Raw genomic sequence first — 14016 nt, 5'->3', positions numbered from 1 at the left:
GATGTTTCCAGGAGACTGCTGGCTTTTGGCAGCCATTGCATCTCTCACGTTGGATCAAGAGATTTTAAATCGAATTGTTCCCAAGGATCAGAGCTTCCAAAAGGACTATGCTGGGATCTTTCATTTCCAGGTACCTCTTCTCTTCCATATTATATCTTTTCAGTATTAATAGAGTAAAAGCAAAGAAACAGTCTAAGAGAGAGCTAGTCAATCCAGGATCACATCACAGAAAGGGCCGAGAACTTTACCTATCAGGAATTATCTGCTAATTCAGTTCAGTAGTGTAGTCTATATTTCATCTGGCTAGAAACTGCCTACTTTCCTTTTCCTCTGTCTCAGATGTTGTGATTTCACAGTGCAAATGTTTCAGTTATTTGCACAGAAAGGTAAAGCACTGTTAAAGATAGATCATTATTTCCCATGTTTTTCCAACACTGAGCTCAGCTTGAAGTGTTTGTTCTTAGAAGTAGTTTTCTTCACTCTGATTGCCAGTATTTGGATCTCCTTCCCATCTGCTTTTTTTTTTTTGGTCAGTTTTGGCAGTATGGAGAGTGGGTGGATGTTGTTGTTGATGACCGGCTTCCCACCAGAAATGGACAGCTGCTCTTCCTGCACTCAGAAGAAAGAAATGAGTTCTGGAACGCCTTGTTGGAGAAAGCCTATGCCAAGTAAGACACAGCTGATGGTGTGATAGGTCCTGTTAAGGGCCAACAACAAAAATACAATAACAGTATCCAAATAATGCAACATTAAACATTAAAAATAGTCAACTAGTCAGCAGTAAAATGGATAATCAAGCAACAAATTAAGCATTAATTAGCGGGTTAAAGTGGAAGTCCTTCATTTGGCATCGAAAGGTATGTATTGAGGATTTTATGAAAGGGACCCAATTTTATATGCATTAACTTCCTCTATATGAATGGAGATGCGTGGGGAATGGCCTCATATGCATTTAACATTCTTCTCTTTTCTCGCTGTTTTTGTGCTGTAGGTTGAATGGCTCCTATGAGGCTCTTATAGGAGGATCCACTGTAGAAGGCTTTGAAGATTTTACTGGTGGCATCGCTGAAGCATATGACCTGAAGAAAGCCCCTCCTGATCTGTATAAAATCATCCAGAAGGCCCTGGGAGCCGGTTCACTGCTGGGCTGCTCCATTGATGTGAGAAGCCGCCATTCTAATTTCCCCCTCTACCCCACCACACTTTGGTCTCTGATGTAGTAGCACTTAAGGTCAACCCAGGTATTTGTACCAGTGGAATCAGTGGGAGACTTTGCATGTATTTGAGTGAATGTTGGATTGACAAAAGCGATACTCCTCTTTTGAAGAGAAAGCATGGAGCTCCACAGCTAGGGAAACGAGATTGCTGATAAAGGTCTGGGATGACCATCCTTCATTGACCCACTTTTTACAGGGAATCCAGAATTTATTGTCACCCAGCTGTATCAATGCACTGACCATGTTGGTTGGGGATAATGAGATTTGTAGTCCAACACACATGGAGGGCATCAGGGTGGGCAAGGCTGATCTGGGGACTGCAGTCAGTTACAAGCTGAACATGAGACAGCACTCTGATGGAGCTACAAATATAGGTAATGCAAATTCGTTATTATCATGTACTGTCAAGTTGTGTCCAACTTACGGCAACCCTATGAATGAAAGCCCTGCAAAATGCACTGTCCATATCATCCCTACTCAGCTGTTCTAAATTCAAGGCTGTGTCTTCCTTCATGGAGTCAATCCATCTCATATTTGTTTGTCTTGTTCTTCTGCCTTTGACTTTCCTTAGCATTATTAATGCAAATTCAGCTTGCATTAATAGAAACATTGTTTCCAAGTTCACCTTCTTCTGCACTGATCAGATAGCATTTTGAACAATGTCTGGTTCTGGACCTTCTGTGCAGTTCTGGGTCTTGTGCTTTAAGAAGGATGTACAGAAAATTGGGACAGGTTCAGAAGAGGGCAATGAAATTGGACAATGATATGGAAAACAAGTCCTCTGATATAAGGTTGAAGGCCTCAACCTGGAGAAGAGATGAGAAGTGGTGGGACAGGATAAGCACTCCTTAAAACCTTCAGGACCTTCACATAAAAGGAGTAAATACATTTTTTGAATGGACTGGACTGGACCAGATTTAATGAACTTCATTCCAGAATAGTAGCTTTGGGTTGAACATTAGGAGAATATAATAGAACAAAGGAACTGGTTATCTAAAGGGTTGATAGCAGCCACTTTAAGCTGCAATTTCAGTGGGGTGGTGTACCCACTCTAGCTTCCAGACTGATATTCAAAGGAACTATCCATAGTGTTGAACCTAATTTGGATAATACCTTAAGAGTTCAGGTTGAAAAAAACCAGAGTAGATACACAACCCAACAGACACAAGAGCCTCCAGCCTCCTTTGAAAGGGTGGAAAGTTATCTGTTGGGGAAGCTCAAGCTGTGCATTTCTTGGACTGAGCAGGGTGCTGGACTAGATGTCCCATGAGACCTCCTCCAACTGTGTGATTCTATGATTTTCGTCTGTCCAGCAGTATGCATTACACAACTAGCATCCTGATACCATATTTTTTGCCTTAGATTACTAGTTCAGCTGAAACAGAAGCAATCACAAGCAAGAAGCTGGTCAAAGGTCATGCTTACTCCATTACCGGCGCAGAAGAGGTAAAAACAGTATTTTGTTTGTTTTTTACTTTGATCTGCAATCAAGCTAATACTCTATGGTATTTTTAGTTTATAAAGCTACCTTCTTTTGAATATTTCATATTTTCCTTTCAAAATGCATACTCTGCTTTTAAACTGAATTTTTCAGAGTGGCTTCAAAAATGTAAAGATATCAGTATAAATCCAAAGAAGGGAAATGAAGATTGTTTTAGAATTGATGTCCTGGAATAAATTTCCATTTGTCCAGTGGATGAACAGATGACATATAGCTATGGTTGGGCAAGCTACCCAGAGGTTTACCAGAACGGCTGTGTCTGGAGAAAACTTGCTGTTCCAGGAAATGTACACTATGATCCTTTTCTGCTCCACTTCATGGTTCCATGAATTCTGTGGGGAAAACCCATGCGCAACAGACCACGACAAATTATACATGTTATTTTCATTCGTAATGAAGTACAGTTAGGGTGAAGTCACAGGGTTGTAACAGTGAGTGAAACAATAAAATCTTGCAATTCTGTTTGGTGCTTCCTCGAGGTTAACTACCGTGGTCGGCCAGAGAAGCTACTAAGGATAAGAAATCCGTGGGGTGAAGTGGAGTGGACTGGAGCCTGGAGTGATAAGTATGTTGTTACGGTCCATTTTTAAAACACCTGAATTGCTGTCATAATGTCACACTTGTTTCCCATGTTTTCATAGCAAGTTTTGGAAGGTTATTGATTCATTTACTTAGGGTGCAATCCTATGCATGTTTGGACAGAAAAGAGCACGGCTAGCTGGGGCATGCGAGGCATTGTAGGGCTTTTTTCTATCTAACATTTATTTATTAGACTCTACCCTTCCACCAAGGAGTTCAGGGAGGTATTACATGGAATTATCCTATGTTAGCCGTATAGTAACCCTGTGATGATTGTTAGTCCTGGAAGGGCTCCCTGATGCAAGATTACCCATCAGTCAATCAACAGTCATAGCAAAAATAGCCCCCACATGCTCAGGAACATAAACATTGACCGGATTTCAAATATTACACTTACATGGCTAAGCAAGGATTTGAACATATGTTTCCTTACTTCATATCCCATACTGAATCCATGTACTGGCTACAGGCAATGCCCCGCATGGCGGTTACCATGTTCTCCAAGCATATTTTGATTTGGCGTCTCATTGTGCGGAAGATGTCTATGTCATTATGTTGAATGTTATGCTGCAACTCCTTCCACCCCGAAGAAAGGATGCATTAATCTTTTTTGCATCTGCTCTGACTGTTCCTTATGAGTGTGATGCTTCTCTAAAATTACATTAGGAAAAGTTAATAAATTAAATGACACTGACGGATCTAGTGTTTAATCTGACCCAGCATGGCTTTTCTTATGTTCTTATGCTTTCAAATGTGGGTATGGATAACACAGTGAAGAATACTTGATTTCAGCTATGAAGAGCATTGCATAAGTACTTCATTCAGACAACATGATAACCTACACTCTGGCTTGAGTGTGGGTTATCACAGTACTATGGGCTGTTCTTGAAACATGGGTTATTGTGCTATCTGTAACTAACCAACATAGCAAACCATTGGGAACAACCCACAGTTCACAACCCAACAACAAACCATAGTTCTCTTCAATAATTCCTTGTGGTTAACAAGCCATGCAACTGGAGTCAGACAACAGGTAGCCCACATTTGAACAATAGCCCAAGTTTCAGTGACAGCTCACACTCAATCCACAGCCAGCTGTTGAGTGTGGGTACCTACATTGTCTGAACACAGTCTATTTTTCTTCAAAATACTGGCAAGACAAGGCCAGTTATTCTGCTTCTAGACTAGGGTATTGAACCTTCAGGCCTGTAGGCCAAATCTCAGGCACTTGAGGTCCTAAGCTAGTTCTCCAGATGGCCATACTGCCTTTTCCTGACCCTAACTCCTACCCCAAATGACTGCCAATTCCTGGGTGGTTTCCTGGTATTTGTGTGGGGTTTTCCTCATTCTAAATGTTTGAAATGCTACCTCAGAGATTTAGTTACTGGCAGGAAAAGCATTAAGCTGAAACATGTAGGTATTTGGCCAACTTCCCTTTGCCCATCGACCCTCTGCTTGAATGAGGACCATGGGAGCTTTTCTGAAACTGAATCCAACCCTTGGCTAAAAAAGGTGCAGCACCCATTCCCCAAGCTATCAGCCAAGTGCCATGATCTCTCTTTCTTATCGTGAGGCTTTTTGTCCAAGTTGCACAGAAACTTGGCTTGTTTACACAGCACCAATTAAAATTCAGAGCTAAAAAGGAAGGCATTTCTTCACCCTGACGGTTATTTTTATTACATTGCATTTATATCCTGCCTTTTCTCCTCTTGCGAGGAATCCACATCACCTTAGACAGATCTCCTCCTCTTCATTTTCTGTTGACAGCTGTGTGAGGTGGGTGAGGCCGAGAGTCTGTGACAGGCCCAAAGTCACCCAGTGAGCTTTCTAGCCAAGTGCAGACTAGAACCCAGATCTTCTGATCCCCAGTCCAACACTCGAACCACTACATCACACTGCCACTCAGTATATCGACTGTAAAATAGCACTCTCATTATTGCAGATGTGACACAAAAGAGATTCCTGGGGCAGTGGAGGCATTTCCACTGTGCTTCTATCTCATGTATCAAAGGGCTGATCACACATATCATCCGACCTTCCATGCGCACGGCTGACACACCGATACTTCCCAAGAAGAATGGAACTCTAAGGGCAACATTTGTACATTCCCTGGCAGCTGAGTAGCTTTGCTGCCTGCTTAGCTCTTGCATCACATAGCTTCCTCCCGCTCAACTCTTTGTTGATTTGCATTTCACAGAGGTGGTAGAATAGGACTGTTATGGTCCTGGGAACTGGCAGAGAAATGGTTTTCCCTACTGGTGGACCCATATTTTAGAAGGGCTCCCTGAAAAGAATTGCTGATGGGCTGTCTGCCTCCAATAATTTTGATCTTCCTGTTGACGCACATTAATCTGATCCAGAAGTTTCTTCACAGTATTGCCAAGGACCTCTCTCTGCAGCTCAGCTCAAAGAATGAATGAAAAGAAAGGTGCTTTGAATTTCCTTGCCTAAAGCCCAGAAACTGAGAACTAAACAAAAATCTGGTGAAAATCCTAGGTGATAACTTTGCAATTGTGTAGTCCTTCCTGTGAGAAAGGATTTAGTGAGATTTTCCATTTTAACATGATGCAGCCAAATATCCAAATACAAAGAAGAGCTTATTTGTGCAAGGGGCAACTCAGAAGGGACAAGAGAAGGCAGAATCACACACATGGAATTCTAAATAGGTAGAGACAATGCAACTTAATTCATTACATGTTATGTGCTTGAGTAGGATCCATAGCTTAGGCAGAGTTCCTTGCAGGAGGTATCATCCAGAAGAGAGCATTCTGGTCTCCTGCTTGGATGTTGTTTGACACAGAGCAGGAAATCTTTCACTTTTATGGGAATCTGACTTCAGTAAAACCGAACCCCTAACTGGTGTCTGACTGTTGTTTTGTGCAGTAGTGTGATACCATCCATCTCTGGTATCAGTGCTCTAGCCAAACAATCAGAAGCTTACTCAGTATTGGGTCCAACTTTCATAATATCCCACACATTAATTATAAAAGAACTGGCCAATTCTAACGCTGGGCAAGCCAATGTACAAAATAGCTAAAGTTTTGGATGTGAATTGGGGGTCAGAAAAGAATGTTCAGGCTTATTCTGGCATCCTAGAAGAGTGTCAGCTTATCAGAGGACACTGCTGAACTGCATCTGGTATAAGCATTTGCCACAAGACAGAAGAAAGATTCCTGCAAGAACTACTTACTGTTCTCCTGTGTGTTGTTAGCCTCTTCCAGTCCACCCAATCTAAATCACATTTTACTATGTAATGGTCAAGGGGAACTCCTTTTCTTGTATCCTTTCAGTGCTCCTGAATGGAATTATATTGACCCCCAGCAAAAAAAAGCTCTGGATAAGCAAGCAGATGATGGTGAATTTTGGTAAGAACTTTTAATTTTCAGTAGAATATAGGCAGATGTGCGTATGCACTGAAGTAAAGGCAAAATTAGATATGAGGCTAAGAAAGTCGCCTTCTGTTGTGTCTGTTATTTATTTATTTAGGGAACTTCTATGCCACCCCATTCGCCGAAGCCTCGGGGCGGCTCACAATCATAAATAAATAACATAATATAAAACAATATAATTTAACAGTATAAATTAAGTCACCCTGGTCAAAGAATAAAATAAATAAATAATATTAGCAATTAAAATAACGTTTGAATAAAAAGGTATTCGCCTGGCGCCGAAAAACAAATAACGACGGCGCCAGGCGGACCTCTCTGGGGAGCGCATTCCATAGATTGGGCGCCACCGCAGAGAAAGCCCTCCTCCGAGTACCTACCCTCCTAATTTCCTTCACGGAGGGTTCCCGGAGAAGGGCCTCTCCTGCTGATCTCAGGGGGCGGGCGGGCATATATGGACATAAGCGCTCCTTCAGGTAGCCAGGACCCAAGCCGTTTAGGGCTTTATAGGTCATCACCAACACCTTGAATGGGGCCCGGACTTCAATGGGAAGCCAGTGAAGCTGACGGAGGACTGGAGTCATGTGAACATAACGCCCAGTCCCCGTCAGCAGCCTGGCAGCTCTAAGGAAGACAGCAGTGGGTAGAGCAAGAGCCAAAAATGAATGGCCTGCTCCTTTTATCTATCTGCCACCCTCATTTTTCTCTCCCCGTCTTTCTTCCTACTCACCAGACTGCCAGGGAAAGGGCAGGCTGTTCTTGCTAGAGGTCTGAAAAGATTGCATTCTTTGGGGTTTTGGAGGGTCATACGAAAATGGGCTAAGCATCCCTGGAAGTCCCAGGGCTGCAGGCTGCCCACCTCTATATTAAAAAGGTGACACGTACTGGAGAAAAATTCTGCCTGGGAGCCAGAACCACTGCGATCGGGCTAGGTTGTTGGAAGTCTGGCCAGGCAGCTCTTTATGCCCAATATAGGCAGAATGTAGTGGCTTCAAAGTACTCTGCATGTGAACTTCCTCCTTCCTTGAAAGCAGTCATGTATTTTCCTTTGGAGTAGAGGGTGGCATATAAATGCAAAAATAAATAAATAAATAAATAAATTCAGTGGCAGTGCAGAGGCCTACCTGGCTCTGTTGTCTCAAGGACTATTGTGGCAATTTAGCTACTGTTTCCCAGCACCACTGCCAGGAAAGAAGGGCTTTTTGGTAGTACCTTCCTCTTAAATCTCCACTGATCTGGAGCGGGTCCTTGAAATGTAGTATAGGAAATGGATCTCCAGGGGGAAGGATCAGGTACTAGAAGCTAGGGATGGATAGATCTGTTAGTGCTGATCTCAATAAAATTGTGGGGAGGTCAAGCTAATCCATTTCAATTAAGCAAAGGGAAAGTCTTATGAAATTTTATACACATTTTCTTTATAATGCCTTAATGTATGCATTTCATGCACACCTCTGAACTTATATACCTACTAATTAAAGCAGTTCTGTGCACATTATGGAAATGTATGCATTTTTCTTTGTGCATTTTTCAATTGTGCACATGTTGTAGACAACTCTTATTTATTTTGTAGAATGTATCACAACCTCTGAAATGCACAAATTTCTAATAACAAAGTGCATTTGAGTTCAAATTCAGGCCGAGGAGGTACAAGTTGAATAATTCCATTAAAAAACAAACATACTTCTCACACATCCGTACTAAATTCTGAATGAGCATGATCCAAGGATCATGTGATGGTTGGATTCAAGAAGATTGCTCAGTGAGAATTGTAGGTCTTAAATATTGAAGAGGAGTCCTAGAAATTTCAAGGATTTGTAATACTAGGTAATTCTCCTGTGCTGTTGCTGTCTGCAGCATCAGTAGAAAATAAATCAATAGCAAATGAGCATGGCCTGTTTCCAGATTCACTAAACTCTCTTGCATGCTGCTATGGTGGCAGGATGTCTTTCTCTGACTTTCAGAGGCAGTTTACAAGACTTGAGATCTGCAACCTGACACCTGACACCTTGTCAAGTGACCACATTCACAAATGGGACATGACTTTGTTGAACGGAAAGTGGCAACGGGGCTCTACGGCTGGTGGCTGCCAAAATTACCCAGGTAATATCCTCAGGGAAAAGCCAACCACCAAGTACAGCTACGGCTGACAGAGCCAACTTCTGCACTGCGGAATTGCATGCAGACTCGCAGCTCCCTCTGTGAGCTACCCTGGAAGGAAGGATGCCTGCTGGGTCCCATTCCAACCAAGGAGGATAAGTTGTGGAACTACTCTTTTCTTGACCCTTTCTAGAGGGATGCAAAATGTTTTTATTTCAGAAGATCTGCTGCTATGTTACAGTTTGCCAGCATTATTAAAAATATAGGGAGCTGTGTTCATGAGGAAAAAGAGTCCTGAATGTGTAGCTGAGCAATACTTTTAGGACCAAGCAAAATGTGCCCAAAAGGTTATGCAAGGCTCAACTTGCCCAGAGCTCTTCACTGACCTATGTTAAAAAGAGGGGTGGAAGAAGAACTGAAAAGTAGTCCTAGTACTACTACTAATAAAAAGAGGCTAGGTGTAATTTAGACCAATCGCAAAATGGAGATGTTTCAGACTGACTGAATTTGTCATTGGTAGGGTTTGCAAGAATCAGATTGTGCTTAGCACTGTGGGATAAAGAAGCAATGGCTATCCCCAATTCCTGAAAATATAAATGTCTTACCTGAAAAGTGTTTCTTGCTCTGAGTGAACCACACAGATTGCTGGAGGGGGGCAGAGAGCAGAAGAAAAGAAAAAAAAATAGATGATTGTCTTTATGTTAGCAAAGCCAGAGACTAACTTTAGGTGATGCATTGGATCCAACTTGGATGCTGCCCATTGCAAGAAGATCCTCAGGCTCTAGTGTTTTGGTCTGCTTCTAATGTAGTATGTTTATGAAGCTAGCCAACATCTAGCTTAGACTCCAGGGTAGAACAGATGCCCACAATCTTGATCCAGGTGTGTCTGGTTCTGAGGGACTCAGGCAGCGCCTGAATCCTGCAGCTTGAATCCTCTGGTGCTTTACATAGCTGGGAACCTGCCTTGCTTTAGAGAAGCTAGATTTTCCAGACCTTATATCTCTCTGCAGTATACTCTGCAAACTCAGTCAATCGATCAGTTAATGTGCTGCTGTTTAGAAGCAAGCCAAACGATTTACATCTGAGCGTCTATGAAAACATCAATTGTTGCACAAGATCCAGTGGGACTCATTTCTAGTGAAAACCTAGTGCTTGCTAAAGACCTGAGCCTAAATACTCATTTCAAGGACAGAACAGGGCAGCGGAGCTGGCAGAAAAGGAAGCTCAGCTGGCGTGTTTTGTTCTGGAAATGAGTATTTTGGCTCATTTCTGGGGTTGCATTACCAAGCGCTGCCTCCCTTTTGCGCTAGTGGTGGCTCCTGCTGGCAAAGCACACTAAATGGAAGTACAGTGGCAGCCCTGGAAACTGCCCAAAGCATCGATTCAGCTTGGACTAAACAGAATTCAGAATCCACCTGGGCAATAAGTTCTGTTAGTTTCAGATCAGGAACATATTTTGTGTGATGTTATGGCAACTTCTGGATCTGAAAATAGAAGCATTCATTTTCTCAGTCCTTTCCTAAACTTGTTTGCTAAGTGGTAAGATTTTCAGCATTCCATGAGAATTCTTAGAAAGACTGCAGCCTAATTGGGTTTATGATGAAGTAGTGGAGATATCGCTCAGGGTTGTGTTCAAGGCCAGAGCAGAGCTTGGATGCACATATGTATGTTTCATCCTTACCTTCTCCTGATTACTGGCTTCCTATGTAATGTCTGAACATCCCAAACTTCAAATGTAAAACTCTGCTTTATAGTGTTCACGATGCTACTTTAATTGTTTTTCATATTTTTAAAACAGTTTATTTATACATCTTATTTAGTTTTCAGTATCGTATAACGATGCTAAAAAGTACCAATCCACACTGTTTACACATTGCATATATTAACAGTCTAGCAAAGCAGTTTTGTTTTTATTTATCTAATGCTAAATTAATTTCTAAATCCATTGCCATATGGGGCTCTAGCTCTAACATGTAATTAAAATGAATAGGAGCATGGTGTGTGTTAATTACGCATTTTAAAAAATGACTTCAAGTGGGAAAATAGCTTTTCTGTGGAATAATAAAAACATGATTTTACTTGTAAGAGCCATTTCATGGAAAGTCCCATGCTGTAAATATGTAACTCTAGAAGGCATATTATGGCATCTGATCTTGCTACAATAATGAAAGCTTGCGCTCTCCATTATTTGAGTATTTGCCACAGTTCATGAATCACTGTTTGCATGGAAACAATGTCACATTTCACACTGTGACATTGGTGCTGAGGGATGGTTCTGCGGCAGCATTGGGGGAGACATCCATGGTAATGGGCGCTTTTGTTTAATAAGTAAATTGATACCTTCAGACAGTCATTTAAGAAAAAAGGCTCTTTGGTTGCATTTAAATATAAAGATAAGCCAAAGGCGTTGTGAGGCTTGGCCCACAATGTTCTTCTCTGTGCCCCAAAGGCCAGCCAGCTGCCGTCTTTGAACCCTCAGGGCCTGGAGTGCTGCTTCCAGATTTTGGAGGGTGCTTGGGCAAGACAACCTCAACGGGCCCCCTGCCTGAGCACATCTACCTTCTCATCACCATTGTGACTACTGACATTCTCTTTCTGGTTTATGCTCTTGCTGGCTGGCTTGCCAACCAGGCAGAGAGCTAGTCGGGAGTAGCCCGTGGCTCTTCTGTCTCACCAGCACAGTGGACTGGAGTGAGGAGCAGGTGAACAAGTCAGCTTCAGTGGGGAAGAGGAGGAGCAACTCCTAAAGGTTCTGCTCAGTGGACCTCTGCTGCAGCATGAGTCCCTGGCAGAGGGGAGGTGCTAGGGACCCCAGAGAGCTGGGACTCAGGTCCACTGCACCAACCTCCCCTCTTCCCGGGCTCCCATTTGCACATGCTAATTGACCTGTGCTCCAAATTCTGTTTGTTTGTGCATCTTCATAGGGCACCTGCATTTAAATCAAGGGATGTATGGAAAGGGGAAAGGGTTTGATTCCAGGAAAAAGGACCTCAGGCAGAAAGTTTCAAGGGGGGCAGCATCGGGGAATCAAACCTGGGCAGAAAGTCAGCTAAATTTGGGGGATCATCCACAACAGACTGGCAGGGCTCCAGAGCCGGTATTAGAGCAAGCATCCATGGGCGGCAGCAGTCTCCATCTCCCTTATATAGGTGATTGGCTGGCAATCGGTTCTGCAGGAAAGGGAAAGCACTGTGCTTAGAGACATTGCTGCCCTCTGAGCAATGATGCCTCTTCCGCCTCTGACACCGGGTCGCCTCTGGTAGGGATCCTTTGGAGCAGCTGCAGATTGCTCAGTGATCACTGCAGCACCTGAGGGGCTTTGGAAATATACAAGCCCTCTTCGTGCATATGCATCACATGTTACAATGATGGGCATTTCTCCTGTGAATATATTAGATTTATAATATTCATCCTGAATGTAATGAATGGCCCAGGTGGAGACAGCCAGTATCCCACCCCATCATTCAGGCTGTCAACTTGTTCAGTTATGTACATTTGGAAATGATGCGGAACCATGGACAACCCATCATGCCTGAACACAGGTGTAGTTGAGTAGTTTGTAGTTAGTGAGTGGTTGCTGCCGTTGTTTTAAACAGGCTGATTTTCAAGCTGCATTTGAGAGTTGCGTCTTTCAGGAGATGCTTCAGGAACAATGTCCTGGGGATAAATGACTGGCTTGTGTTAATGACTATAGCCTTTCTCAGCTGGTTATTACTCCTCAAGGAAAAGTATCTTAGTAGCTTGACTTGATATTACTGCAATAAATATATAGTAACACTTGGGAGAGAAAGAAGAAGCATAGAATAACTAACAAGAAGCCAGGACTGAAAGTCAAAGTAGAGTTAATTCCTAAGAACTATGCCCTGCAGCTCTAGCATTCACTAAGTACTGTTTTGGTACTTTTCTTTTAATGTTTTTTGGGTTTTTAAATTGTTTTAATGTTTTATTTCTTTGAAATGGATGAACACTGCCTTGATGGCTTTTAAAGAGATAACTCGCTGTCTAAATGTTAACAATAAATTAGTTATAAATATAAAGCATTAACATAAAATACTAAAACAGTCACATAAAAAGGTGGCAGAGGTTTTTAAACTGAACCCTGGGGGAAAGCTGATAGGAACTAGAAAGCATCTGGCCCAGGTTGAATCACCCCTAGTGGATGAAGGGGGGAAAGTTTTGGATGGCTGAAATGTAGGACAGGAAGAGATAAGCCACAAGCTTAAGGTGAGGCACAATAACCAGTTGAAGAGGCCTAAGTGCCAAAATGTACATTTCACAGGTCCAGAGAGGGAGGCTGGTTCCAAAATGAATTTAATCACAGTGCTACTGTCCTCAAGACCAAAATGATCCTGAGGTGGAGAATGAAATCATGGAGGCTTCCATCAAAGGCAGTGCTGCAGTGATGGGTGATTTCAACCACCCAACACATTGACTGGAAAAATTTATGTTCCAGTTCTGAGAGGTTACATTTCTAGATGTCCTAGAACATGGAACCAAGCAGAGGGGAGGCAGTCTTGAATTTAATCCTAGGTGGGGTGCCCAGTACATTATGTGGGGTGTAAATGTTGTTCAACCAGTTGGAAACAGTGACCACAGCTCTATCAGATATAATCTACAGTTAGATGCAAGATTGTTAAAGAGAGCCAACACAGTCATGTTTGACTTCAAAAGAGGAAAGCTCTCTAAAATGAGGGAACTGGTAAAAAAAGTTGAAAAGGGGAGTCAGGAGAGTTAAATCTCTTTAAAATGCATGGAGAGAACTCAAACCACAATAATAAAGGGGGAGAAAGTATGCAAACCACAAGTTAGGAAAGGTAGCATGAAGTCCAAGAGGTCACCAACATGGTCAGGAAGCAAAGTTAAGGAACCTATTAGAGAGAGGAAGCCTTCCTTTAGGAAATGGAAACCTTCTTCAAATCAAGAAAACAAAAGGGAACACAAACTTGTCCAAAGGATACGCAAACTGACAGAGAAGCATAGATAAATGAATATCAAGGAGCATATCACTAACAACATCAAGGAAAACAGTGAATAATTATTTAATTATATCAGAAGAAAGAAACCAGCTAGAGAGACAGTTGGACCACAGAATGATAATGGAATTAAAGGAGTACTAAGGAAAGATAAGGAGATTGCAGAGAAGCTACATGCATTCTCTTCATCCATATTCACAGATGAGGATTCAGAAAAGATCCCAGTTGCTGAACTTATGCATACAGGAAGGATGTGTGCAGAA

At 42.3% G+C, this 14016-nt stretch overlaps 1 protein-coding gene across 1 annotated transcript in view; it reads left to right on the top strand.

Annotated features, from left to right (window-relative positions):
- The window catches only part of LOC123032371 (calpain-8-like), a 55880-nt gene that overhangs the window by 12605 nt on the left and 29259 nt on the right, over positions 1-14016 (top strand). Inside the window, exons 3-9 of the mRNA XM_044448216.1 lie at positions 12-130; positions 535-668; positions 992-1160; positions 2580-2663; positions 3198-3283; positions 6588-6662; positions 8623-8783. Coding sequence (XP_044304151.1) covers positions 12-130; positions 535-668; positions 992-1160; positions 2580-2663; positions 3198-3283; positions 6588-6662; positions 8623-8783 — 828 coding nt within the window. The remainder of the gene's footprint in view (positions 1-11; positions 131-534; positions 669-991; positions 1161-2579; positions 2664-3197; positions 3284-6587; positions 6663-8622; positions 8784-14016) is intronic.

The sequence above is a fragment of the Varanus komodoensis genome, unplaced genomic scaffold (genome assembly GCF_004798865.1).
Source record: "Varanus komodoensis strain SLA01 unplaced genomic scaffold, ASM479886v1 scaffold1, whole genome shotgun sequence".
NCBI classification, from domain to species: Eukaryota; Metazoa; Chordata; class Lepidosauria; order Squamata; family Varanidae; genus Varanus; species Varanus komodoensis.
This window is presented reverse-complemented; position numbering and strand designations above follow the sequence as displayed.